The 26,606-nt window shown below is 39.2% G+C and overlaps 1 protein-coding gene across 7 annotated transcripts in view; it reads left to right on the top strand.

The window, feature by feature from the left end:
- The first annotated feature begins 376 nt into the window (after nt 1-376).
- The window catches only part of LOC128021066 (ryanodine receptor 1), a 51,041-nt gene continuing 24,811 nt past the window's right edge, over nt 377-26,606 (top strand). For all 7 annotated transcript variants that reach the window (XM_052607970.1, XM_052607968.1, XM_052607965.1 and 4 more), the window contains exons 1-65: nt 377-605; nt 4,068-4,187; nt 4,273-4,374; nt 4,513-4,533; nt 4,678-4,752; nt 4,881-4,959; nt 5,051-5,163; nt 5,252-5,351; nt 7,948-8,044; nt 8,162-8,236; nt 8,324-8,480; nt 8,570-8,734; nt 9,744-9,865; nt 10,085-10,277; nt 10,422-10,557; nt 10,695-10,790; nt 11,026-11,144; nt 11,232-11,365; nt 11,458-11,699; nt 11,774-11,966; nt 12,079-12,295; nt 12,376-12,480; nt 12,647-12,750; nt 12,827-12,910; nt 13,346-13,505; nt 13,780-13,927; nt 14,047-14,252; nt 14,918-15,092; nt 15,183-15,391; nt 15,699-16,057; nt 16,145-16,274; nt 16,393-16,553; nt 16,695-16,857; nt 17,208-17,294; nt 17,412-17,638; nt 17,789-18,233; nt 18,336-18,932; nt 19,014-19,214; nt 19,344-19,455; nt 19,661-19,801; nt 19,897-20,170; nt 20,260-20,374; nt 20,471-20,603; nt 20,791-20,885; nt 20,987-21,122; nt 21,463-21,649; nt 21,803-21,914; nt 21,999-22,119; nt 22,202-22,371; nt 22,564-22,784; nt 22,896-22,986; nt 23,075-23,215; nt 23,352-23,515; nt 23,623-23,701; nt 23,866-23,955; nt 24,205-24,345; nt 24,498-24,575; nt 24,670-24,745; nt 24,847-24,970; nt 25,054-25,169; nt 25,265-25,332; nt 25,436-25,557; nt 25,763-25,812; nt 26,321-26,381; nt 26,476-26,602. In XM_052607970.1, coding sequence (XP_052463930.1) covers nt 558-605; nt 4,068-4,187; nt 4,273-4,374; nt 4,513-4,533; nt 4,678-4,752; nt 4,881-4,959; nt 5,051-5,163; nt 5,252-5,351; nt 7,948-8,044; nt 8,162-8,236; nt 8,324-8,480; nt 8,570-8,734; nt 9,744-9,865; nt 10,085-10,277; nt 10,422-10,557; nt 10,695-10,790; nt 11,026-11,144; nt 11,232-11,365; nt 11,458-11,699; nt 11,774-11,966; nt 12,079-12,295; nt 12,376-12,480; nt 12,647-12,750; nt 12,827-12,910; nt 13,346-13,505; nt 13,780-13,927; nt 14,047-14,252; nt 14,918-15,092; nt 15,183-15,391; nt 15,699-16,057; nt 16,145-16,274; nt 16,393-16,553; nt 16,695-16,857; nt 17,208-17,294; nt 17,412-17,638; nt 17,789-18,233; nt 18,336-18,932; nt 19,014-19,214; nt 19,344-19,455; nt 19,661-19,801; nt 19,897-20,170; nt 20,260-20,374; nt 20,471-20,603; nt 20,791-20,885; nt 20,987-21,122; nt 21,463-21,649; nt 21,803-21,914; nt 21,999-22,119; nt 22,202-22,371; nt 22,564-22,784; nt 22,896-22,986; nt 23,075-23,215; nt 23,352-23,515; nt 23,623-23,701; nt 23,866-23,955; nt 24,205-24,345; nt 24,498-24,575; nt 24,670-24,745; nt 24,847-24,970; nt 25,054-25,169; nt 25,265-25,332; nt 25,436-25,557; nt 25,763-25,812; nt 26,321-26,381; nt 26,476-26,602 — 9,510 coding nt within the window. In that variant the 5' untranslated portion in view covers nt 377-557. The remainder of the gene's footprint in view (nt 606-4,067; nt 4,188-4,272; nt 4,375-4,512; nt 4,534-4,677; nt 4,753-4,880; nt 4,960-5,050; nt 5,164-5,251; nt 5,352-7,947; nt 8,045-8,161; nt 8,237-8,323; nt 8,481-8,569; nt 8,735-9,743; nt 9,866-10,084; nt 10,278-10,421; nt 10,558-10,694; nt 10,791-11,025; nt 11,145-11,231; nt 11,366-11,457; nt 11,700-11,773; nt 11,967-12,078; nt 12,296-12,375; nt 12,481-12,646; nt 12,751-12,826; nt 12,911-13,345; nt 13,506-13,779; nt 13,928-14,046; nt 14,253-14,917; nt 15,093-15,182; nt 15,392-15,698; nt 16,058-16,144; nt 16,275-16,392; nt 16,554-16,694; nt 16,858-17,207; nt 17,295-17,411; nt 17,639-17,788; nt 18,234-18,335; nt 18,933-19,013; nt 19,215-19,343; nt 19,456-19,660; nt 19,802-19,896; nt 20,171-20,259; nt 20,375-20,470; nt 20,604-20,790; nt 20,886-20,986; nt 21,123-21,462; nt 21,650-21,802; nt 21,915-21,998; nt 22,120-22,201; nt 22,372-22,563; nt 22,785-22,895; nt 22,987-23,074; nt 23,216-23,351; nt 23,516-23,622; nt 23,702-23,865; nt 23,956-24,204; nt 24,346-24,497; nt 24,576-24,669; nt 24,746-24,846; nt 24,971-25,053; nt 25,170-25,264; nt 25,333-25,435; nt 25,558-25,762; nt 25,813-26,320; nt 26,382-26,475; nt 26,603-26,606) is intronic.

Here is a 26,606-nt window from a genome sequence, read left to right as displayed (position 1 = left end):
ATTTTAACAGATATATAAGGATCGGGGACAAATTTTGTTCGCAAGTTTAGCAAACTTGTTTTTTCTTTGGTCAATATTTAAATTTCTACCCAAATATAATCTCTCGCTTAAGGCTCTATAAACAAAATATTGAGTACTTGAAATTACTTTGTCAATTAAATTATTTATTTTGAATATCTCAAGCGCCAATCCAGTTCAGAAAAAGCAAAATGAAGGTACAGTGTTTAAGCATTGGTTCCTGATATCATAAACAGATGTTAACAACAATATCCTTTATTGTCTAGTAGCTAAAGCCAACAGAGTGATAATGTTAGTTTAATGAGACTGGTGCTCCTCCCCTTTGATGTGGAGCAGTGAGAAGAAACTAGAGACAGTGGAGCTGCCTGTTAATCTCTCTGAACCACATTCACCAGAGCTGGAGACTCTCATTACTCCATACAGACAGGCAGCCTGCGGTCCGGGGCGCAGAGAGAAGAGGAGAAACTGAGGCAGGGATCTGTCCCAGCCAGGAAGAAGGAAAGACCGGGGACTGCCAGTACCTGTAGATCTGCTGCACCATGGCAGACGGAGCGGAGGGAGAGGAGGAAATCCAGTTTTTACGAACAGTGAGTTACGGTTGACAGTATTTTACATCTGATTAGTTTAAATAAATGCCTAACTATACCTTATATATATATATATATATATATATACAATGTTTATGCATTAGAAATTAGATTCTTAATGAGTTAAATTGACTGTAAAGTAAGAAATTCATTGTTTGAAAGGTGTAAGAATCATGAACTATAATGTTTATTGTATATTGTCAGTGGTATGTTTGACCCCATTTTGACAGCTCATGCAGTTTTAATGGATGTGTTTGGATGAATGTGGAGTGACACGACCAGGTGTGTGGATTTGCTGCCATTGTTGTCTATTTATACATCGAGGTTGGATTGTCGCTGTTTGAAACAGGACTTTACACTTGGCACTGTGCACAGAAGCATGACGGCAACATACTGCCAAGACTAAATCGTAAATCTAGACTACAGACTAAATATACAGGGCAAAGGTATATGAATTTTGGTTGTAAGAATGACGCCCATCAATGCCATAATATACAGTTGCACTCTATATTGTCAAGCATCTATGGAGAGAGGTGCCTATCCTTGATCTTAGTGTTGTAAATGTCTGGCCTGGCTGTGTTGTGGTTATGCCAACATGACCAGTAAGTCATTCTAAAACTGTCCTGTCATGGATGCATTGAAAGATTTGAACACAGTATGGAGTTCATCCAATGCAGAGTTCCAGATATCTAGTGTTGTGATGCTGCTGTCTGTGAGCTCTGAGTCTATATACAGAGATGGGATTAGCAGCTTTCTAGGCTTGTCCTAAACCAACACCTGTTTGTTTCAGTCTATTTAAAAAGTCTGTTACATGTTCTCTTACTTTTATGTCAGCCTCTAGAGCTTTTCATCTCATATTTAAAGTTTTCTTTGATTAACTGGAACATTTCAAAAAAAGAGTTTGTTAAATTAAGAAACTTTATCATCAGTCAAATTTTGGACACCGTTTTTAGTTGTTTCTGATGAATGGAAAGTCTTCTGATATTCTTGAAAATAAGTCATTTTGGATCATTCTTCATTTAAAAGTTTTTTATTCTGGAGTATCGTTCAACAGGAGTCATCCAACCATTGTCTCTCTTAGACTGTGCTACTGATCTTGAGTTTGACTGGCATAAATAGTCATTTGTTCATGGCTCAGTTTCCAGTCTGCACTGCTGGCAGATTGTTGGTGCTTCTTTCTTGCTCGGGGGAAAATTGCATGTAGCAGGTGCTACAGCCTGAAATAGAGGGGGAGAGAATGAGGAGGAGGCTTTGAGAGACAAGTAGGGGAGAAAATGGATTGAAAAGGAATTTAATGTTTGTGTTACTGTAATTCGATAGGATAACTAATATTTCAAAAAGTGACAAGCTAAAATGAATTAATAATTCATTAAGTCGGGGAAGTTGTGGCCTAATGGTTAGAGGGTTGGACTCCCAATCGAAGGGTTGTGGGTTCTAGTCTCGGGCCGGACGGAATTGTGGGTGGGGGGAGTGCATGTACAGTTCTCTCTCCACCTTCAATACTACGACTTAGGTGCCCTTGAGCAAGGCATCGAACCCCCAACTGCTCCCCGGGCGCCGCAGCATAAATGGCTGCCCACTGCTCCGGGTGTGTGCTCACAGTGTGTGTGTGTGTGTGCTCACTGCTCTGTGTGTGTGCATTTCGGATGGGTTAAATGCAGAGCACAAATTCTGAGTATGGGTCACTTCACTTTTTTAATTTTAAACAACTGTTTTTCTATATCTTTATACATGTAGTTTTTGTGACCTCATGTTAATCAACTACAACTGAATACTTTGAAATTTTCATTTGACACACAGCAGGACTATTGCAAATGCAAAAAGTTGATTTAAAAAAATGAAAAATGTTGCCTTTCTCTAGCAATTTATTATATCTAAACATGTACATGTTCCTTAATACATGCACATGAATTGTCGTACATAAAAGTTTTAATATATATATATATATATATATATATATATATATATATATATATATTTATATATATATTTATATATATATTTATTTATTTAAATGATTACAATATTATTATTACATTTTGAAATAACTGTTGTCTATTTAAAAATTACTCCAGTCTTCAGTGTTCCATGATCCTCCAGAAGTCATTCTAATATGCTGATTTCTGCTCAAGATGTTGAAAACAGTTGTGAATCCTAGTATATCTTTGATAAATAGAAAGTAAAAAAATTAATAAAGAAAATTAAGTCTTTTATAACAATGTGAAAGTCTTTACAATCACTTGATAAATTTAACGCATCCTTTCTGAATTAAAGTATTAATGAAAAAAATGACTCCAAACTTCTGAACTGAAATAAAACAAAACACTTTTATTTGCTTTAAAATGCTTGATTACAACTTCACATTTCATACAGTATAAAACTTTTATTCAATGCAAAAATGTATAATTTTTTTATTGTGGTCTCACAATTATTATATTTGTCAAGTGAGGAGTCTGAGGTTGCCAGCAGCATGTGTCAGTATGGAAAGGGTTTTTTCACAACCCTCTGGCTTACATTCCAGCCCTGGAATATCTCTAGCATATGACACACTTACATTCATAATACGCCATTACAACAGGCTAGCCTGTCAAGGACATGACCTCTCCCAATTGCTTTATAAAGACATGCTTACATTACATCTTTATTGTAAAATACTGACAAATTACATAAATATGCCATATTTGTACAGCACATCATATACTTTGAACTAAATCAGTTGAGCGATTAGGAAGTTGTCTATCAAATTAAGACTTTTTGAGGTCACCTTGTATGGGAATAAAGTTACAGAGGGCAGGGCTGCACATAAAATTAGTAGCACAACCACAGGCCTTATCATTATTGTTTTAAGATTTCATATAACTTACCAGACGTTTCTTACAGTGCTTGAATATATCAATATTAAAATCAAATAGTTTCTTTTCAGTCTGGCCTCATCTTGAGACCTCATGTGGTTTTGACTGTAACCTGAGCCATATTCAGGACTAGATGCATGCTGCACTGATCAAGGTTACAAATAGCATGCTATTTAGCAGCAATGTTTGCTATGGACATGCTGTTACAAAGAAAACATTGATGACTTGTCTATAGAAGTATTTTAGGAAGTTTTTTAATATCTTGCCAGACATCAAATTGGATTTCTATGTTTCCAAAAGAGCGAAAATGTTGACATTTATTGTTAGTAGTCTCGATATCAGATAGTGAATCAACAAAACATAATATTATCTTTGCTTATCACAAAGATGAAAGTTTATCATTAAGTTAAAGACTTGAGTTCTTTTTTTTATGTCAGTAGACACCAAAATACTCTGGTTACCAACATTGAATCAAAATATATTTTAAAGAAAATAAGTCTTAAAAGTTTGAGGATGAGTAAATCAGGACAGAATTTGTATTTTTTGGTGAATGATCCTTTTAACTGTTCTAAAATGTTTAGGCTTATTTAAAACTTCTTTTTCTTTGTAGGATGACCAGGTGGTTCTACAGTGCACTGCTACTATCCTGAAGGAGCAGATTAAACTCTGTCTGTCCTGTGAGGGTTTCGGAAATCGCCTGTGTTTTCTAGAAACTACATCCAATGCCCAGGTTTGCTTTTCATTCATGACATTTCGGAAATACATCTGATGTTTCGGATTCCCGGTTTTCATTTTTTGTTTGTTTGTCATCCTAGAATGTTCCTCCTGATCTGGCTATATGCTGCTTTATTCTGGAGCAGTCGTTGTCTGTGCGTGCCCTTCAGGAGATGCTGGCTAACACAACTGAGCTTAATGAGGTAAGTCCAGAGCACATACATCTGGAATAAGGTCATATTCACCTTTAAAGGGATAGCACACCAAAATAGTTTTTCTGAACACAGTATACTGACAGTCTCTTGTCCTCCTCTTTTTTTTTTCTCCTTTGCCCACTGTAGGCAGTCGATTTGGATAAATGGGTAGGTATTTGTGCCTCGAAATGTTGCTTGAAATTTGTCCTCACTTATTTCTACCTCATATTATAGCCGCCTTGTCACTAGCTCCGCTAATACCTGTGCACCTCTTGAATTGTGTATAGTCATGTTTTAACACCTTTTTCCCAGTCTTCACAAGGAGGAGGCCATCGCACGTTGTTGTATGGCCACGCCATCCTGCTAAGACACACTCACTCTGGCATGGTGGGTCAAATCTCAATACACACATACAGGCCATCGCTAGATGAGTATTTTGAGAGAAAATGTACTACATTGAAAGAATCATTTAACTGTTCTGTGTTTATTGATTGGCATCTCTTTGCATGATGCAGTACCTCAGCTGTTTGACGACATCAAGGTCGCTCACAGACAAGCTGGCCTTTGATGTGGGCTTGCGGGAGGACTCGACAGGTGTCTGATTTCTAGTGGATCGCTATCACAGATGTACTTGTAAATATACAAAGCCGAAATCTGACTGAAAGATGTCCATATCTTCATCCAGGCGAGGCATGTTGGTGGACCATTCACCCTGCATCCAAGCAGAGGTCAGAGGGTGAGAAAGTCAGGGTGGGCGACGATCTCATCCTGGTCAGCGTGTCCTCTGAGAGATATCTGGTAAAGCCCGTCTCTACTGTATGTAGTCAACACAATCTCTTTTGGATGGAGCCTACAGTTTTACATGAAAAATCTGTCCCATCAACAGCACCTTTCCTATGCCAGCGGAGACCTCATGGTGGACGCTTCTTTTATGCAAACTCTTTGGAACATGAACCCAGTCTGTTCTGGCTGTGAGCTGGCAGAGGGTGAGCTTAAAGCAAGTCTTTCAGCTAGCGATTCGTTTACCACACTAGGACATTTCATATGCATTATGAATGCATGATTTAGGGATCTAATTGCAATTTAAAATGCAATAAAAAAAAAGTTCTATTTGTTCTCTGATTGTTTATAGGGCTCCACTATTTGGCTGAAAGTTTGTTATTATAAATTAATGTGGATATAAAAATTGAATTTATGATTGTTATTATTATTACTTATTCATAAATAAAAACATAAGTATCTATAATGTGATATTTCACAGTTAAATGAAAAGATCTGTATTTATGAAAAATATCATAAATTTTTACATTGCAATAGAACAAATCAGCACAAAGGGGAAATATGAATAATTAATTATAACTAGTTATAATAAATTATAAATATTTAGATACGCTGCAAGTATTTACATAACATCTACGTGTCAACTGTCTTTCAATTCTTAGAACGTTAATATTAAAGTTAAGGAAAATAACTTTCTTATTGTACTGTACTACTCAGAGCATATAGCCAAAATCTGCATGATTTGTTCGTTATGAACAAAAAATGAACAACCTTAAGTGTGATTAACTACATAAACACTTAAACTAGTCTAACATACACGTACACACGCATACAGTTGGCATAGGAAAAGGGGTTAAACCTAACCTAAAAGCAGTAAAGAAAAGATAAATAAAGACATGGGTATGAGACAATTTGATAAGCAGCAGATCTACAGCCTGAATGAAACATCAGTTTCTTAGTTCAAACACAACTTTTTTAAAGGTGCTGTATGTAGGATTGAACTAGGTATTGCAGTCCAAATTTAAAATATTGGAGAGGGTTTTTTCACCTGGCCCCTCCTCCTCAGACTTGACGCACACACAAGGTTTCTAGATTGATGACACTAGCAGTAATGATGACACTAGCATCTGACGATGAATGAAATGAAATACGTTGTTTTCCGCCAACTGGCAACCCGGGGTGCCGAAATACAATTGGGTAAACTGCCACTGGGTGGGTTTCACAAACCAAAACAATTACAGACATTCTGGCCCAGAACGCACATTTTCAAAGGAGACTAACTGACTGTAGCATTGTTTTTCAGATAAACGATTACTGTATGTTATCTGAGCATGTTTCTTCAATATCTGCAAACATATGGTATTTTTATGCTTTGGTAAAGTGAAAAACAGCACCTTTAATGTATCAATTAATAAGACTAAGTTTGATTCTTGCACGTCTCACCCGTTTGAAAGAGAGTCCTGGTACAATCTGGGGCTCCAGGTGGTCTCTGCTGAAGTTAGTTGATGAGAAAGAACCAGTTTAAGTCAGAGGATCCTGATGAATGGAAAGACTAGGTCCAAGCCTGGCACAAGCTTAGAGTTGGTCTTTGAAGACTCTTAGTTCAGTGTCTTCTCCTGGAATTCCTGAATCTAAAAGAACCTCCCTGATCTGGTGATCAGTGATCTTTAAAGGGTGACGATATCACACCCTCAGGATATGTGTGAGCCAGTGAGGAATAGTACCTTTGGCAAATTTAAGATCCTTTGTCGCTAGCATGGTGTTTTGCATTAGAAACTATATTGGCTGGTCAAGAGGAGAATCTTCAATTTTCTTCTAATAATAATAATTTTTTCACAGAACTAGCAAAATAACATGTAAATTAACAAATAGGAAAAGTAATTTTGAGGTCATAGATACCAAGCACGGCATACGTGTGATCTTGGTTAATTAAGTAATGTCAAAACATTAAATGCTATAAAAGAACATATGATTACATTGGATGCATGAATGTACATGTCTCAAGTGAATAGTAGACACAAAGTCCTGAAATATGTATGTTATTTCAGAAAAAGGGTTGTCTATTAATATATATGTGTTGGAAAAGTCCGTTCTATAGGCCTGTGTCTGTCTTTCACAGGGTCTGTTCCATTGCAAATAGCATCTTTCCACATACTTTTGAGCAATGAAACAGTCTTATCAGATGGTGCCCTGGGTGACAGCCCTCTTGTAGTGATAGTTGCATTTTGGGGGGATAGTCCATGGAAGGGGAAGTCGTGGCCTAATGGTTAGAGAGTCCGACTCCCAATCGAAAGGTTCTGAGTTCGAGTCCCGGGCCGGCAGGAATTGTGGGTGGGAGTGCATGTACAATTCTCTCTCCACCTTCAATACCACGACTTAGGTGCCCTTGAGCAAGGCATTGAACCCCCAACTGCTCCCCGGGCGCCGCAGCATAAATGGCTGCCCACTGCTCCGGGTGTGTGTGTTCACTGCTCTGTGTGTGTGCACTTCGGGTGGGTTAAATGCAGAGCACAAATTCTGAGTATGGGTCACCATACTTGGCTGAATGTCACTTCACTTCACTTCACTTCACTTCACTCACAGAATGTGTTTTAAAGATTATTTGTTAAAATAATCTTTAAAATTTGTGTGTCTGCTTAGTCCAGTTGTTACAACAACTATACAATTACAATGCTAATAATAATGGCTGTCTAAATTTAGGCATATGCATTATGTAATAAAATATGCTGTGGAGATCACCAATTTTTCCATTGTCTTTACAACAAACCTAATGCATTATTTTGTGATGTTTCCTGGGCTCAGGGTATCTGACCGGAGGGCATGTTCTGCGTCTTTTCCACGGGCACATGGATGAATGTTTAACAATTCCTGCTGCTGACCAGGGCGATGACCAGAGACGGTGAGATATAATGCCACATTATATTTTAATGTAAACAATTGAATGTAATTTAATTCAGTGTAAACATTAACAATCTACGCAACAGTCAATTGTTTCTTGTTTTGCATAATTTTTCAGGAATGCACATTACGAAGGTGGACCCGTGTGCAGCCATGCCAGATCTCTGTGGAGGCTGGAGCCTCTTCGCATTGGGTTGGTGCTTCTTGTATACAGCAGAGCCTTAACAAGCAGAAAAGATCTTTTCTTCCTTTGAGCAGATATTCAACCTCTCGTTCACAGGTGGAGTGGTAGCCACATGAAGTGGGGTCAGTCGTTCAGGGTGCGTCACATCACCACAGGCAGATATCTGTGTCTGGATGAAGAGAAAGGACTCCTGCTTGTGGATGCGGAAAAAGCGAATACGAAGAACTCTGCTTTCTGCTTTCGTGCTTCAAAGGTCTGTTTACTGCGCTCCGCTTCATAACCTACTCTTTGGGAGGTTGCTTTTGTTGAATCTTTGACATCAAATGTCATGTGAGTGAGTAGGAGAAGACGGAGGTGGCTCAGAAACGTGATGTGGAGGGAATGGGGATCCCAGAGATCAAGTATGGAGAGTCCATGTGCTTTGTGCAACATGTCTCAACCAGCCTATGGCTCACATATGCCTCGGTGGATGCCAAGTCTGCTCGACTGGGGCCACTGAAAAGGAAGGTACGAGTATTAATCTCTAAAAAAGTTTGAGGTCAGTGTGATTTTGTTTGAAAGAAATTATGCTTTTTTACTTTTTCAACTTTAGTTAGTCTGTAATGTTGCTGTTTGAGCATAAATAAGATCTGAAAAGTAAATATACTCAGTCTACAGTCTACTCAAGTCTACTATTTAACAGAAATCAACAAATTCAAAAACTACAACTAATGACCTGTTTGGACTACAATGCATATTTTCTGGGATTTAGGATACCGATGTTACCGATGAATGGGACTAGATCTGGTTGAGCTGCACTAGAGAAGGCAATGAGTGTTATTACTAAGTCAGACAAACTTGGTGGTTACAGTCATCTTGATTTAAATTGCGCTCAAATTAATTTGACATTGACACAATTGACACAATATTAACACTGAAGCTAGCATGGGGCTTTGGAAAGGAGCATGACATTTTCAGACCAGGGGCCGAATGGTGCCAATCACAACACACACTGGCCCAGCTGACCATTTACAGCAAATTTCGTATTTCAGAAGGCGGGCCTTCATTTGATACAGGAACTATTCAAGCCGTTAATGCCAAACTGGGGAGAGAGGTGTGGTAATAATGTGAAATATGTGAAAAATAATGTGTTTTTGAACAACCTAGTTTGGAAGCCTGTTCTAGTAAACCCCCAAAACAACATCAAGACTTTGTAAAAGAGCATAATAGGACCCCTTTAAACTTTTACAAAAGTAACAGTAAAGACAATTTATGAATGCTGTTCTTTTGAACTTAATATTCATCAAAGTATCCTGAAAAAGTTTCGGTGAAGAAAGCACCAAATCTGCATGTTGGAATTATTTCTAAAGGATCATTTGACACCGAATAATATTGATGATCGTAAGAGACTTCTTCCAAAAAAAGAAATCTTATTGACTCCAAACATTTGAACAGTAGTGTAAATTCAATCTAGTCAGGCCTAAAACTGCACAAGTAAGATTTCACCAGTGCTAATATGTGTGCTTCTTTTTCATAGGCCATACTGCATCAAGAGGGTCACATGGATGATGCTCTGACTGTGGCACGTTCTCAAACAGCAGAATCCCAGGCTGCTAGAATGATCTATAGCACAACAGGACTCTTCACTCAGTTCATTAAGTATGAAAAAATCCAATCTTAAACCAGCCTATGGTAGTTTAAGATGGTCTTCTAGGATGAAAGATGAAAAAAGTGCCCAAAAGCCATCAAAACGGACTAGCCTAACCAACTTAGCCATATTTAGAGATCAGATAGATCAGCTTAGCACCATTAACACTAATTCAATAAAAAGATACATATTATTAGATAAATATTATTGTTTTGTTTTTTTTCTGACAGGGGTCTGGATTCTCTGAGAGGGAAGAGTAAATCTCCAAGCCCAACTTCCCCATCTCTGCCTCTAGACGCTGTGGTTCTGTCCTTGCAGGATCTCATCTTCTATTTCCGCCCTCCAGAGGAGGAGCTGGAGCATGAGGAGAAGCAGACCAAACTGCGCTCCTTAAGGAACCGTCAGAATCTATTCCAAGAGGAGGTTAGACATGCTGGCAAATATATAAACAAATGCAAATAAATATGTCAAATTTAATTTATACTAATTCATATATGGTCTTTACATTCACTGCATATAACATTTAAAAACATACATGCATAATTACCAAGGTCTGCTTTGTAATAGGGCATGATCAGTCTCGTGCTAGACTGTGTTGATCGACTGAACGTCTACAACACTTCGGCGCACTTCTCAGAATTTGCCGGGGAGGAGGCAGCCGAGTACTGGAAAGAGATAGTCAACTTATTTTATGAGCTTCTGGGTATGGCTGTTACTTATGACTTTAGCATGCAATACATCATGTAATACTTTCCCACACTGATGCCGTTAATGATTTACTGTTTTCAGTGTTTTTGTAAAAATAAAATGTAAAGCCCCTTGCATTGTTTTCACCTGTAGCATCTCTGATCAGAGGAAACAGAGCAAACTGTGCTTTGTTTTGTGATAATCTTGACTGGTTGGTCAGCAAACTGGACCGTTTAGAGGCATCCTCAGGTAGGAAGCCATCATTTATTTAAATCTCCAAACAGAGGCCTCTGAGATTAATTTGAATCTATAATATGGGATTATTTTAGGATTTTAGAAAGTTCATCAACATGAATTTGAAATAGAACACTTCTGTAGCATTATGAATGTATTAACTGTCACACTCGATCAATTGAAATCTTTCATTGCTGAATGAAACTATTTTTTTTAACAATAATGTATTCTTTCATATTTTAACTGCCAGGTATTCTGGAGGTGCTGTATTGTATCCTTATTGAAAGCCCTGAGGTGCTTAACATCATCCAGGAAAACCACATCAAATCTATCATCGCGCTTTTGGACAAACATGGACGCAATCACAAGGTTGATATCGTTTTGTAATCCAGATTTTCTAGACTGCATCTTTTAATCGTATCTGACCACTTACTCTGTTGTGGCTTTTCTTTGTAGGTTCTAGATGTCCTCTGCTCTTTATGTGTGTGCAACGGTGTTGCTGTCAGGTCCAATCAGAATCTGATCACTGAGAATCTGCTTCCGGGGCGTGATCTCCTCCTGCAGACCAACATCATCAACTATGTCACCAGGTCTGACTAAGTACAACCCAAATGATATATCATAAAAGAGATCTGTAGATTAGTTTGTTTGGCATCTGGAGCTAATGTTTGATGTTTTGCAGTATGAGACCCAACATTTTTCTGGGTACATGTGAAGGCTCTACACAATATAAGAAGTGGTACTACGAGTTAATGGTGGACCATGTGGAGCCATTCCTGACCGCTCAGGCATGTCACCTTCGAGTTGGCTGGGCTTTGACCGAGGGTTACAGCCCCTACCCCGGAGGAGGAGAGGGATGGGGAAGCAATGGAGTTGGAGATGATCTCTACTCGTACGGCTTTGATGGACTACATCTGTGGACAGGTCAGTATTACCTTCCTCCATCTGTTCCAGCACATATCCCACTGAGCTCATCTATAACATTATGCTCTTCTCAGGTCGAGTACTACGTCAGGTGTCCTCACCCAATCCACACATTCTTGCGGCTGGAGATGTGGTGAGCTGCTGTTTGGATCTGAGTGTCCCTAGCATCTCCTTCCGGATCAATGGACATCCCGTTCAAGGCATGTTCGAAAATTTCAACCTGGATGGTCTCTTTTTCCCTGCAGTCAGCTTCTCAGCTGGGATCAAGTAAGAGCAAAGCTTTTAATTTCAATGAAAGTTACTATTCCCTCCTGGAGCCAGATTGGACCTGACCTAAATAGGACAAATTTAAAATTGCGTTCCAATTTTTTGCCATTAGAGTTCGGTTTCTCCTTGGCGGGCGGCATGGAGACTTCAAATTCCTTCCTCCTCCTGGTTATGCCCCATGCTATGAGGCAGTTCTGCCTAAAGATAGACTGCGTATTGAGCCCATTAAAGAGTATAAGCATGACTTCGATGGGGTCCGGAACCTTTTGGGACCGACCCAGTCTCTTTCCCACACTGCCTTCACTCCCTGCCCAGTGGACACAGTGCAGGTGGGATTTCATAAAATGTAGTTATCTATTAATAAAGTGACTTCTGCTGTATTGATTTTGCTTCTACATTATTTCTGCAGATTGTGCTTCCTCCTCATCTAGAGCGGATTAGAGAGAAACTGGCTGAGAACAGCCATGAGCTGTGGGCCGTCACTCGAATTGAGCAGGGCTGGACCTATGGACTGGTCAGTCTATGAAAGAAAAAAATGAAAATACAATTCAACGATATAATGACTATTTCAAAATACTATGTGCACTATTAACATTTACTATATAAATAATATGACTTTTTGTTTATTTTTCTCTGTTTCGATTAATACTCAATACTGTCTGCTGGCACCAATTTTTCAGTTTCGTGATGACAACAAGAAGCTGCATCCTTGTCTAGTGGATTTCCAAAGCCTCCCGGAGCCTGAGAAGAACTACAACTTGGCAATGTCTGGAGAGACACTGAAGTGAGTGAAATACTGAGCTTCTGCATGTTTGTTTCTGTGTAGTTAATTAATCCATTTCTGTGTATTGTCTCAATAGGACTCTTCTGGCTTTAGGATGTCATGTAGGTATGGGTGATGAAAAAGCAGAGGAGAACTTAAAGAAGATCAAGCTTCCTAAAACGTCAGTATTAAAGAATATTCTGATAACCACTAATCACTTAAGACTAACAAAGTAATAAGTGAGTCTTAATTTCTTAAACCGTGTTTGTTTACACTACCATTCAAACTACTGCTTTTCTTTTATTTATTCATCAGAGGCTCCTGAAATATTATCATGGTTTCCACAAAAAACAGTACAGCTGTTTTAAACATAGACAAAAAAGCTTTCATTTAAATAAAGTTATAAATTAACATTTTTATTTATAATTTTAAATGTAAACATTTAAAATTGTAATGTTTCACAATTGTATTGTTTATACTGTATTCATTTTTTTAAATCAGAGATACTTAATGACTTTTGAACAGTAGTGTAAGTAATCAAATACATAATTCAGTAACAAAAACAAAAGCTTAATAATGTTGTCTGAACTTAAATTAGTTTTTGCATGTTTCTTAGGTATATGCAATGTAATGGATACAAACCTGCACCTCTGGACCTCAATCATGTGAAGCTGACACCGAATCAGAACACACTTGTGGAAAGGCTTGCTGAAAATGGACACAACGTTTGGGCTCGAGACCGTGTTCGTCAAGGCTGGACTTACAGCATTATCCAGGTAGGGCTGCACACTTTCTTCAGGAGCAACAAAATATAAAGAACAACAATAAATTAAAATAAAATAATTTAATTAAGATTTTTTTCTTTCTTATTTGTGTACCTGAGAACTCACATTGAACCATTTTCTCAAGTACTCTTTCCTAAAATCTTTTGAAAATATTAAGTAGTACAATATTAAAAATAATAACTAGAAGATTCTATGAGATTAGCATTTTAATACCTGATCATTCTGTAGGCTTTGCTTCATTTGCTTCTGATTTTGCTTGTTTTAGGACATTGTGAACAAGCGCAACCCCCGTCTCGTGCCATACAATCTACTGGATGAAAAGACAAAAAAGACCAACCGCGACAGTGTATGTGCCGCTGTACGGACTCTGATTGGCTATGGCTACAATATTGAGCCACCTGACCAGGAGAGCAGTGAGTCCCATCTAATCACTCACTAAATTAGACTCGCCAAAGGGAACCTAAAGCCATACAATGTGTTTTGTATTTGTAAATATTTGACTCATCACAGCCTCTGTGACCGTTTATTCTAGGTGGACATGGGGCTGGCAGTGGTCGGAGTGATAAGATCCGTGTGTTCAGGGCAGAGAAATCCTATGCTGTAACCCAGGGGAAATGGTACTTTGAGTTTGAGGCGGTTACAGTGGGAGAGATGAGAGTTGGGTGGGCGAGACCAAGCGTCCATGCAGACAGAGAGCTGGGATCAGATGACCTGGCCTATGTCTTCAATGGGTTTAAGGTACTTCTTCAATTTCATTAGCATTTTTAGAGGCTTCTTTGTTTTTAGAACCTCCTACAGTCATTCACTGCACCAGTAAGCTTACATTATGGTCTAAAGATATTAAAAAGAAGCTCGATTAGTATTAGTTTTGAATAGGATATCAACACCAAAGAAATGAAATGTAACTGTAATATTGTCTTTCACTATAAGGTCACTACAATTAGGGTCAGTCAGATTCTTTTTAAGCTTTTGAAAGGCTCTTACAGTCACAAGGCTATAATAACTGTCTTATATTTCGATGGATTTTAAGATGCAATTTCTGTATTCCTGTCATGACAAAGTTGAATTGTCAGCATCATTACTTCAGTCTTCAGTGTCATACGTTCCTTCAGAAATCATTTTAATATGCTAATTTGGTGCTCAAGAAACATTTCTTACTTTTATCAATGGTGAAAACCGTTGTGCGGTGTAATATTTTTTGTTTTCAGGATCCTTCAATGAATAGAAAGTTTGTTAAATGAATAACATTTATTTGAAATAGAAATATTTTGTAACATTACAATGTGTTTACTGTCACTTTTGATAAATTGGATGCAGAGTGAAATATAAATATATTTTACAAAAGAAACTGAATAGTGCTGTATAATATAATATAATATAATATAACTGATTTTTAACCATAGGCTCAGCGTTGGCACATTGGAAATGAGCCGTTTGGCCGACAGTGGCAGTCTGGTGATGTCGTGGGCTGCATGATCGACCTGATGGAGCAGAACATCATGTTTACTCTAAATGGAGAAATGCTGATCAGTGACTCTGGATCTGACATGGCCTTCAAAGACATTGAGATTGGAGAAGGTGAGAGTCACAAAGGAAAATAAGAGTCACAAAGGAAAATAAGAGACATTCATTTAGGTTTCATTTAATTATGTCTGTTCTTCTGACCAGGCTTCATCCCTGTATGCAGTCTGGGGCTGTCCCAGGTGGGTCGTATCAACCTTGGGCAGAATGTGAGCAGCCTGCGTTACTTTACAATCTGTGGCCTACAGGAAGGTTTTGAGCCCTTCGCCATAAACATGAAGAGAGATATTACCATGTGGTTCAGCAAGAGCTTGCCCCAGTTTGTGCCTGTGCCAACAGACCACCCTCACATTGAGGTAAAAACACTTTTAGTTCAAGTGAATCTGCACAGCTCAGCTACAGGTCTTTCTTCATTTTCTCAATCCAGTGAAATGATTAAAAATAATTTTCATTCATTAAAACAAAGCTGAAATAAAGTAAAATAGAAAAATATACATTTTAGATAAAAAAAAAACAAATTTTAATTGCATTGAGTAAAAACATAATTTCTTAATTTCAGGCTGTGTAGCAATAAAATGCCATTATTTTAAAGGGGGGTGATTATTTTCTATACCCACTGTATATACTATAATAGACTCTTTTCTCCTTTATTTGTTTCAATAGGTGTCCCTTGTGGATGGAACGGTGGATAGCGCCCCCTGTCTGAAGCTAACCCATAGGACGTTTGGGTCTCAGAATGCCAACACGGACCTTTTGTTCTTTAGACTCAGCATGCCGATAGAATTCCACGAAACTTTCAAGGTGCCAGTGGGAGCTTCTCCCCTCACCCGATCCCTCACTATCCCTGAAGATGAGGCTCTTGAGGTGGACCCCGAATCTGAATTTGAGCTCCTTAAGAAGTCAGCCACTCGCAAGGAGCAAGATGAGAAAGAAAAAGAGCCATCTGTCCCGAAAGAGCTTCCTGGCAACCGAGAGGGCGAGAATGAGAAGGACATCACCACAGAGAAGAGCAAAAAGAAAGGGTGCGAAAAGATACAGCAGAGATCTGTAGTTCTCTCGTTTGATTCTAAAATGACAAAATATCTGTGTTTTTTTTTGTTTTTTTTTAGCTTTTTTTCCAAGGCCAAGAAAGCAGCTTTTATAGCCCCACCACCGGTGGTTCCAACAGTGCCTCGTCTGATGGAGGACGTAGTCCCAGATGATCGTGATGATGCTGATATTATCTCAAACACAACGACTGTATGGATTCAGTTTTACTAAATATCTTTGTATCATTTGCATAATTTAATCTAAATAATACTTTGATCCATCACAATGTTGTCATGTGTAACAAAAGCCCTTCTTTTTATTCCACCAGTATTATTATTCAGTTCGGGTGTTTGCTGGACAGGAGCCCAGTGGAGTATGGGTAGGGTGGGTCACTCCTGACTACCACCAGTATGACCCACACTTTGATCTTGGTAAAGTCAGAAATGTAACCGTTACAGTTGGGGACGATAAAGGCAACATTCATGACAGGTAAGCCCATTCATGCTGCTACATACTTCAGTATCTTTTCCACCAGAACATGCATACATGACTAAGGACCCAGGCTTAACTTTAATCATTTCATGTCACTTTTCTCAGAACATCTCCGTGTCTTTTCTCTGCTTTCCTCAGTGTAAAACGCAGCAACTGCTACATGGTGTGGGGAGGAGAGTTTAGCAGCTCACAGCAAACACGCATCAGCCAGGAGGACTTTGTGATTGGCTGCTTGGTGGACCTGGACACAGGACTAATGACCTTTACAGCCAACGGGAAAGAGATCAATGCCTTTTACCAGGTGAGATAAAGTAAATTAGCTTTCCCTTGTTTCCTGTAACTGACAACTACATAAGGAACTACTGTAGGTACATTTTCAGGCTAAGATGTAGAAATAACTAGATTAACACATGTATCAAAAGTACATAAACTTTAAATAACATAATGATCAAAATTTTAATTTTGTGTATTTTTTATTATTGTATATTATATATTAGTTTATGTAGAAAACTCATTGATGCCAATATTGACATTGTGTGAAAAGGGACAACATTTTGACGTGTTAAATATCCTGAAAGAAATTTAAAATACTTAATTTATATAATTTTGTTTCAATATAATGTGACATTAAGCTGTTTCTCTATGTTTCAGGTGGAACCCAGTACTAAGCTCTTCCCTGCTGTCTTTTGTTTGCCGTCAAGCCAGAACATGTTACAAGTGGAACTCGGCAAACTAAAGGTCACTATCTCGTACTAAAGATGTCATTTTGATTGTACAAGCATTCTAAAGCAATTTCTGTTACTTAAATTTAAATTGCTCTTTATTTTTATTACACTTTTTCTTCTCTATATTCAGAACATCATGCCCATCTCCGCGGCCATGTTCCGTAGCGACCACAAGAACCCAGTACCTCAGTGTCCTCCCAGGTTGGATGTCCAGATGTTGACACCTGTCATCTGGAGCCGGATGCCTAATCACTTTTTGATCCCTGAAACTGGCCGTGTGAGTGAGAGACAGGGCTGGAAGGTGCATTGTATGGAACCTCTTTTTATGATGGCGTTGCACATTCCAGAAGAAAACAGGTATTTCGTTAAGATGAAAATATAACCTGGTTATTTCATTAGAAAATAGAAAAGAAAATCCTTAGTCTTTTGAAATAAAAGAATTAAGTGTTATGAAAAATGTCACTTTCAAAACTGATAACTTGAATGATCTTTTCCCCTCTTCTCTAGGTGCATTGACATCCTGGAACTGTCAGAGCGCACCGACCTAATGACGTTCCATTACCACACACTGAAATTGTACGGCTCTGTGTGTGCTCTGGGAAACAACCGTGTTGCACATGCCCTCTGCAGCCACGTTGATGAATCGCAGCTCTTTTACGCCATTGAAAACACCTACCTTCCCGGCCCCATCCGCAGCGGCTATTACGACTTGCTCATCTCCATGCACCTCGAATCTGCCAAGCGCAACCGTCTCATGACTAATAAGGAGTTCATTGTGCCCATGACTGATGACACGCGTAGCATCACCCTCTATTCAGATGCTGAGAAGGCCCATGCGCTTCCTGGGGTTGGCCTCACCACCTGTCTACGCCCCAAACTACACTTCGCCCCAACTGGGTTTGTGGGCACTAATGCAGACCTCTACACCCTCAGCCCCATCATACCCCTGCAGGTAGGTGGAGGAAATTAGATTGGTGTCTTGTTGTGAAGACTACCACAAAATTGGCTTCTTTAGTTTTCTTTTGCTGACTCTTTTTGTCTTTCTGTACTGTAGATGCTTAAAGACCATGCTCTCAGCATGCTTACAGAAGCTGTGCAGGACGGTGGCCAGGCCATGCGGGATCCCGTTGGAGGCAGCGTTGAGTTTCACTTTGTGCCCATTCTGAAGCTCATCAGCACTCTTCTAATAATGGGCGTGTTTGATGACAATGACGTCAAACACATCCTGAAGCTGATCGAACCATCCGTCTTCACTGATGGTGAGAACCCGGCAGAAGAACTGGAGGCCACCAAAATTGGAGATGCCGAGCAGCAGCTGGTCTGCAAAGAGGAAGGAATGGAGGTGAAAGAGGAAGAGGAGCAAGTAGAGGGTGAAAATGAGGGAGAGCTGCTGGATGAAGGAATGGGAGAGGAAGAGGAAGAAGAGCTTGAGGAAGAAGATGATCTCGAACCTGAGGAGGAGGAAGACGAAGGGCAGGTGGGAATGGAAGGGAAAGAGATTGAACATGCTGTGGAAAAAACGGATAGAGAGAAAACAACAGATAGAGAAGATGAGAAAGACACTGGTGCAGCAGAGGCAGAAGTGAAGGAAGAGGAGGATGTGGGAGAGGGACTGCTGCACATGAAGCTTCCTGAGTCTGTTAAACTTCAGGTGAAGTACTACTGATTGAAGACTTTCATACTTCTTAGTATATCTCTGACTTTTTGATTTTTCTGTCTTTCTCATCCTTAGATGTGTACCCTCCTGCAATATTTCTGTGACTGTGAGCTGCGTCACAGAGTGGAAGCCATTATTGCTTTCTCGGACAGGTTTGTCAACCTGGTGCAGACCAATCAGAGACACCGATATAATGAGCTCATGCAGGCCTTTACGATGAGCGCAGCAGAAACAGCCCGCAAGACCCGCGAATTCCGCTCCCCTCCACAGGAACAGGTAATGTTCAGCCGCCCTGGAGAGAGCGGCCTAGCTTTTTTATTTATATATATATATATTTATACAATGTCTGCATTTTCTGTCCAGAGAAAAAAAGAGCTAACATTTACACTTACACTTTTTATTCAGGTGTACATGTTGATGAGTTTTAAGAACAGTCCAGAGGAGGAAGACTGCCCTGTTCCTGAGGAAGTCCGGAATGGCCTGCTGACCTTTCACCATGACCTTTTGGCTCACTGTGGTCAGTTTAACCATACAGAATAATCCCTTTTCAGAGAACATATACTGACACTGTTTCATATGAAGAACAATATAATTAGACCTCGTTTGTTTCTACTAACGTATCATTCCTGTTTCCACATCATTCCTGTTTCCACACGCTCTAAGGCGTCACTGTTGTCAAACGTAATGTAGGGAGTCACATGTATTCTCCTTCTCTGTTATAGGGGTTCATATTGAAGAGGAGGAGCAGGAAGAGGAGGTAGACACCTCTCTCCATGGGCGCCTTCTGAGACTAGTGGAGAAAGTTAAGAGCTTGAGAAAGAAGCCGGAGGCTGAGCCTGAACCTGAAGAAGATAAAAAGCCCAGTAAATTATTTTTACTTCATATTAGACTTCAGCGATTCACATTAGATTTTTTTTTCCGTAGCATAATTACACAAACTTTTGATCTTGTGTCACAGACACTCTTCAGGAGCTGATCTCCCACACTATGATCCACTGGGCTCAGGAGTCTTTCATTCAGAACCCTGAGCTGGTGCGGCTCATGTTCAGTCTGCTACACCGGCAGTATGACGCCCTGGGTGAGCTGATCCGAGCATTGCCCAAAGCCTACATTATCAATGCAGTATCTGTGCAAGACACAATGGAGCTACTGGAGTGTCTGGGACAGATCCGCTCCCTGCTCATCGTACAGATGGGGCCTGAAGAGGAAAGGCTGATGATCCAAAGTATTGGGTGAGTGCATGATTGCATTCTAAAAAAGTCATTCAACTTCAGCAAGTAACAAAATTAACTGATAGACACCGTCCGTCTTTCTTTTTCAGAAATATTATGAGCAACAGGGTATTCTACCAGCACCCCAACCTGATGAGAGCTCTGGGGATGCACGAGACGGTCATGGAGGTTATGGTGAACGTACTCGGAGGTGGAGATTCCAAGGCATGCCATTTTTAAAAGTCTAATTTTTACGTGAAATTAAAACATTTGATTGGTTTGAAAGATTAAAAAAATTAAATTTGCATTTGCTCTGAGCAGGAGATCAGATTTCCACGAATGGTGACCAACTGCTGCCGTTTCCTGTGTTATTTCTGCCGTATCAGCAGACAGAATCAGCGCTCAATGTTCGATCACCTGGGCTACCTCCTGCAGAACAGTGGGATTGGGCTGGGTAAAGCCTGATTCTGAAAGAAACTCACCTTTTTAAGCTTTCGTTTTTAATAACTTTTAATCTGCAGTATGTGCTTTTATGTTCAGCCTAGTTATAACTGGAGTAAATCTAATTTAATTTTATTATATTCACTTATAAATGTGAACTATTTAGGGTTGCATCAATAAACCAGTAAACAATTTTTCAGGAATGCGTGGCTCCACTCCTCTTGATGTTGCTGCTGCATCCTGTATTGATAACAATGAACTTGCCCTGGCTCTCCAAGAGCAAGACTTGGAGATGGTGTGTCAACCTAAAGTACAAATAGATTTTTTTTTTTCTGTTTTTTTTTTGTGGCCTGCAGAAAACTCTTTTTTTTTTTCTCTCTCTCTCTGTATATCCAGGTGGTGAAGTACTTGGCAGGTTGTGGCTTGCAAAGCTGCCCTATGCTCTTATCAAAAGGTTACCCAGATATTGGGTGGAATCCATGTGGAGGCGAGAAGTATCTGGATTTCCTGCGCTTCGCTGTATTTGTTAATGGTTTGTATTTATGATGTGATGATGGTTGTAACTGAACAAAGAAGAGACGTGTAGTTTGCATACATTAGATACTGTATACTCTGGTTTGCTTGTTAATGTGAGAGTCTTAATATGATGACATTTACATTTATGCATTTGGCAGACGCTTTTATCCAAAGCGACTTACAGTGCATTCAGGCTATACATATTTTACCTAACATGTGTTCCCTGGGAATTGAACCTACAACCTTTTGCGCTGCTAACACAATGCTCTACCACTGAGCCACAGGAACACCATAAAGAATTATAATAGAAATTTATGGTATAGCTATATACGTTTTGTATAATATTTTCATTTCAGGAGAGAGTGTGGAGGAGAATGCTAATGTGGTGGTCCGACTGCTGATCAGGAGGCCTGAGTGTTTTGGTCCCGCATTGAGAGGAGAAGGGGGCAACGGTCTGCTTGCTGCCATTGAAGAAGCTATTAAGATCTCTGAGGATCCTGCAAGAGATGGACCCACTGTTAAAAAAGACAGACGCTTCCCCATGTGAGTGCAAAGCATCTCTGTACTACATTACTGTGTGCTATTATTAATCCATTTTATCCTGATAAAGTCACCCTGTGTGATGCTTTGTTACTGTTAGATTTCCCAGTGGTATGTAGAAAGGTTTCGCAGTGTTTCTTGTTTATGTTGTGTCAGGTTTGGAGGTGAGGAACAGCATGAGGAGAACAGAGTGCACCTGGGAAATGCCATCATGTCCTTTTACTCAGCTCTAATTGATTTGCTGGGTCGCTGTGCACCTGAGATGCATGTAAGTGCATTTGTATGCCAAAGATTGAGTGATACTAAATGAAATCTGCTTAATTAAATGTCTCGTGCTTCCTTTCTTGTATAGTTGATCCAAGCTGGAAAAGGTGAGGCTTTGAGAATCAGAGCCATTCTTAGGTCTCTGGTGCCTATTGAGGATCTGGTTGGTGTGATCAGCTTGTCATTCCAGATACCTGCTTTTGGGAAAGGTAATGATCAGTTTAAAGCTTGTAGATAGATTCATGTATTCTTACCATTCTCACACTTTCTGTTTTACTCATTATATTTCAGATAACAGCATCATTGAGCCAAAGATGTCTGCCAGTTTTGTGCCTGATCATAAAGCACCAATGGTCCTGTTCCTGGACAGAGTTTATGGCATCGACAACCAGGACTTTCTGTTGCATGTACTGGAAGTGGGCTTTCTGCCTGACATGAGAGCTGCAGCTTCCTTAGACACAGTAAGATATCTGTATCTTATCTGTATCTTTCTTCACTAAGAAAACGCTGCCTGTAATTGCATTCAAATTATATGAGATATGTTGAGCTGTGGTGTTCACATGAGAAATGTGGGTTCAAGTTTAGCTTGCAACATTCTACGTACATAACTGTCTGAAGTACTGTCCCAATTACTATCCTGTTCTTTCTTTAAGGCTGCGTTCAGCACTACAGAAATGGCCCTGGCTCTGAACCGTTACCTGTGCTCCGCAGTGCTTCCTCTCATCACTAAATGTGCTCCTTTATTTGCCGGCACGGACCACCGTGCCATCATGATCGACTCCATGCTCCACACCATCTACAGGCTGTCCCGAGGACGCTCTCTTACCAAAGCTCAGAGAGATGTAATTGAGGAATGCCTCATGTCTTTGTGCAGGTCAGTGTTATTCACTGCAGCAAACAGCAACAAAACAACAAGTGTGCACGTTTCCTAATTTTACTGGTGACTCAACATAATTTTGTTTATTGTGTAATGTTTGCTGTACAGGTACCTGCGTCCCTCCATGCTCCAGCACCTCCTCAGGCGGCTGGTATTTGACGTGCCGATTCTGAACGAGTATGCTAAAATGCCCCTTAAGGTATGGCATCATATTATCATACATCTGTACTTTTCATTTAAAAAACTGGTTTCTACAGTTATCTCATCTGTGTGTGATTATTTTGCAGCTGCTTACTAATCATTATGAGCGCTGTTGGAAGTACTATTGTTTGCCCAATGGCTGGGCTAACTTTGGCGTATCATCAGAGGAAGAGCTTCATCTGACCCGTAAACTCTTTTGGGGAATTTTTGAATCTCTGGCCCACAAGGTGGGAATACAGCCTCTTTTGTGTAATAGATAAAGAAGATGCTGTTACTGAGCTGTTTGAGAGAGTTAATATGTCCCAAAGTTGAGTGAACAGATGTAGTAACATTGTAGCTTTTCTAATTTGTGTCTACCAACAGAAATTTGATGCAGAGCTATTCAAAATTGCCATGCCTTGTATATGTGCGATTGCTGGAGCGATTCCTCCTGATTATGTGGATGCCAGTTACTCCTCCAAAACAGAGAAAAAGGCCTCTGTCGATGCTGAAGGCAACTTTGACCCCAAACCTGTGGATACAACCAAGTACATTTCATTATTATATATATATATATATATATATATATTTTTTTTTTTTTTTGTGAGAGAGAAATAACATTTGCTTATGCTGTTTTAATGTTCTCGTTTCATAGCACTATTATTCCTGAGAAGCTGGACGGTTTCATCAACAGATATGCAGAATACACACATGACAGATGGGCTTTTGAAAAGGTATGTATTTTATTATTTGTTCACTTATTTATTTATAAAAAAAATTCTAGGGGGTTCTGTGTGGTATGTTATGATGTAGGTGGTTCCTAGGTGGTTACTGCCTGATTTATGTATTTATTTATTTATTTGTGTGGGAGTCTTACCAGTGCCTTATAATCCATCAGATTCAAAACAACTGGACTTTTGGTGAGGTGCTGGACGAAAATGCCAAGACTCATCCCATGCTCAGGCCTTACAAAACATTCTCTGAAAAGGTAACAAGACATCATATAATATTAGATTTTCAGCCTCACTGTAACTATGGTGAAACCCGGAAAAACAAGGGAGGACTCAATACAAGTGCAGAATCAACAAATTTAACAAAGATAAACCAAAAACATATATTAGGAACCACAATTTCAACATAAAAGTAAAAAAAAAGACAAAAGATGGGATATCTGACTCACTCTCAGACCTTTTTGTTTATTATTTAATATGTTTGAATTCAATAATATTTGCATTAGGATAAAGAAATCTATCGCTGGCCCATTAAAGAGTCCATCAAGGCCATGATTGCGTGGGAGTGGACCTTGGACAAAGCCAGAGATGGAGATGATGAGAAAATGGAGAAGAAGACCGCTCGCAAGATCTCACAGACTGCACAGGTAAGGACAGAGTTGGAAAATATCTTGAGATACCAATCAAATACTATCTGCATTACTGCTGTATCTAAGTTTCTCATATTACATGACAAATTACATATAGTAATTGATACTCTTAATGTGAGTGTAATATCATAATTAATTTCTTTTCATAGGCGACCTATGACCCCAGTCATGGCTACAGCCCTCAGCCCATTGATATCTCAGGCATGACTCTATCCAGAGAGCTACAGGTACACAGTGCTAATAAACATTCCCATTTAGTTCAATATCACCATTTCAATACAATAGAGAGCATCGTGGCTGACTGCACACTATGTGATCTAGTCCATGGCAGAGCAGCTTGCAGAAAATTATCACAACACCTGGGGGCGCAAAAAGAAAATGGAGTTACAAACAAAAGGTTTGCATTTCTCCAATGCCTCATCAGTAAACGACTTTTTAAAATTGTTTAGCTGTGTTCTTATAGTTCATCAACATCTCTCTTAATGTATTTTGAATTAGGGGGCGGGACACACCCTTTACTTGTGCCTTATGACACACTGACGGCTAAAGAAAAGGCTCGAGATAGGGAGAAGGCATATGAGCTGCTTAAATTTCTGCAGCTTAACGGATATGCTGTGACAAGGTACAGGAGCAACTAAAAAATCATATATACTGCAGAATAATGTAATTGCTGTAATTCTTACGGTCTGAAATATGTCTGTCCAGAGGCCTCAAGGATATGGAAAGTGACATTTCATCTATTGAGAAGCGCTTTGCGTATGGCTTCCTACAGAAGCTGCTGAAGTGGATGGATATTGCCCAGGAATTCATAGCACATCTTGGTAAAACTTTTTATCCTTTAACCTTGTCCTTTATCCTTATTGCAAGAATTTGTGTATGAACTGAGATTAGTTTCCTGTGACGTTTGTGTTTACAGAGGCCGTTGTGAGCAGCGGCCGTGTGGAAAAGTCGCCGCACGAACAAGAGATCAAGTTCTTTGCCAAGGTCGGTCTCTAGTGGTCTATACGCCCTAGAAATCTTTCAGCATTTGAGTATTAGCACATGACTGTTTATATTGTTTGTGTGTTTTTTTTTCTGTCATCCTCAGATTCTTTTGCCTTTGATAAATCAATATTTTAAAAACCACTGCCTCTACTTCCTTTCCACGCCGGCCAAAATCCTGGGCAGTGGCGGACATGCCTCAAACAAGGAAAAAGAGATGATTGCAAGGTAACAACACACCAGTCGAAAATGATGTGTATGTCAAATACAAGACCAAATCTTATTACGTCATGTGTTTTGTTGCTTTTAATTATATTTCATATTAGTTTATTTTAAACCTTTTATTTCACCATGTTCTTCTGGCTGCTTTCTTTTCCTACTTCTCTCATATTCATTCTTTATGTTCCCTTGGTTTCCTTTAATTCGGTATCAGTATCTTCTGTAAGATGTCTGCCCTGGTGCGACACAGAGTGTTTCTCTTTGGTAAGATTTCTACTCTGCTGTCCTCCATAACTTTTCCATTCTGTTTTCTTACTGCTTAATGTTTTTCCTTTCATTTTGTGTGTTGATTTCCATCAAGCATCAAGTAGAGCATCTAATTTGGTAATCTAATCTAAAGTAGTGGTTTTCAAACTTTTTTTAAAGAGAGAGACGATTTTTTTAAAATAATATTTTGTTTTATTTTTATACAATCTTTCCAAATATTATTAAAATATTTTCATATTTAATAATAAAACATTTTTATTTGACAATAAATTAGTTATTAAAGGTAATTTTGATAGTTACCGTTTCCTTCTTCCATGAGTCTTGAACTTTGTTAAATACATATATAATCCATTTTCCTTAAATAATCCTGGTGACCCATTTTTTCAAGTCTTGTGACCCAGGGTTTGAAAACCACTGATCTAAACAGTGTTTATGGGTAAAAAAAAAAAAAAAAAAAAAAAAAAATTCTGTCCTTGATGTAATACCATCTATTTGTGATTCACAGGTACGGATGCACCTGCTATTGTCAACTGCCTTCATATCCTTGCACGGTCACTTGATGCCAGGTACTGAAAGTCGCCGAAATGAATTTCCAGTCAAAGTGGAGAAAGGTTGCACAGCAGTTAACTGTCTTTTTTTTCATTTCTCTGATGTTAACAGAACAGTGATGAAATCCGGACCTGAGATCGTAAAAGCAGGACTGCGTTTGTTCTTTGAGAGTGCAGCTGACGACATTGAAAAGATGGTGGAGAACCTCAAACTTGGCAAACTTTCCAAAGGCAATCAGGTAC

The sequence above is a fragment of the Carassius gibelio genome, chromosome A10 (assembly GCF_023724105.1).
Source record: "Carassius gibelio isolate Cgi1373 ecotype wild population from Czech Republic chromosome A10, carGib1.2-hapl.c, whole genome shotgun sequence".
NCBI lineage: Eukaryota > Metazoa > Chordata > Actinopteri > Cypriniformes > Cyprinidae > Carassius > Carassius gibelio.
The sequence above is the reverse complement of the archived record's forward strand: the minus strand, read 5'-3'. Positions and strand labels throughout refer to the sequence as shown.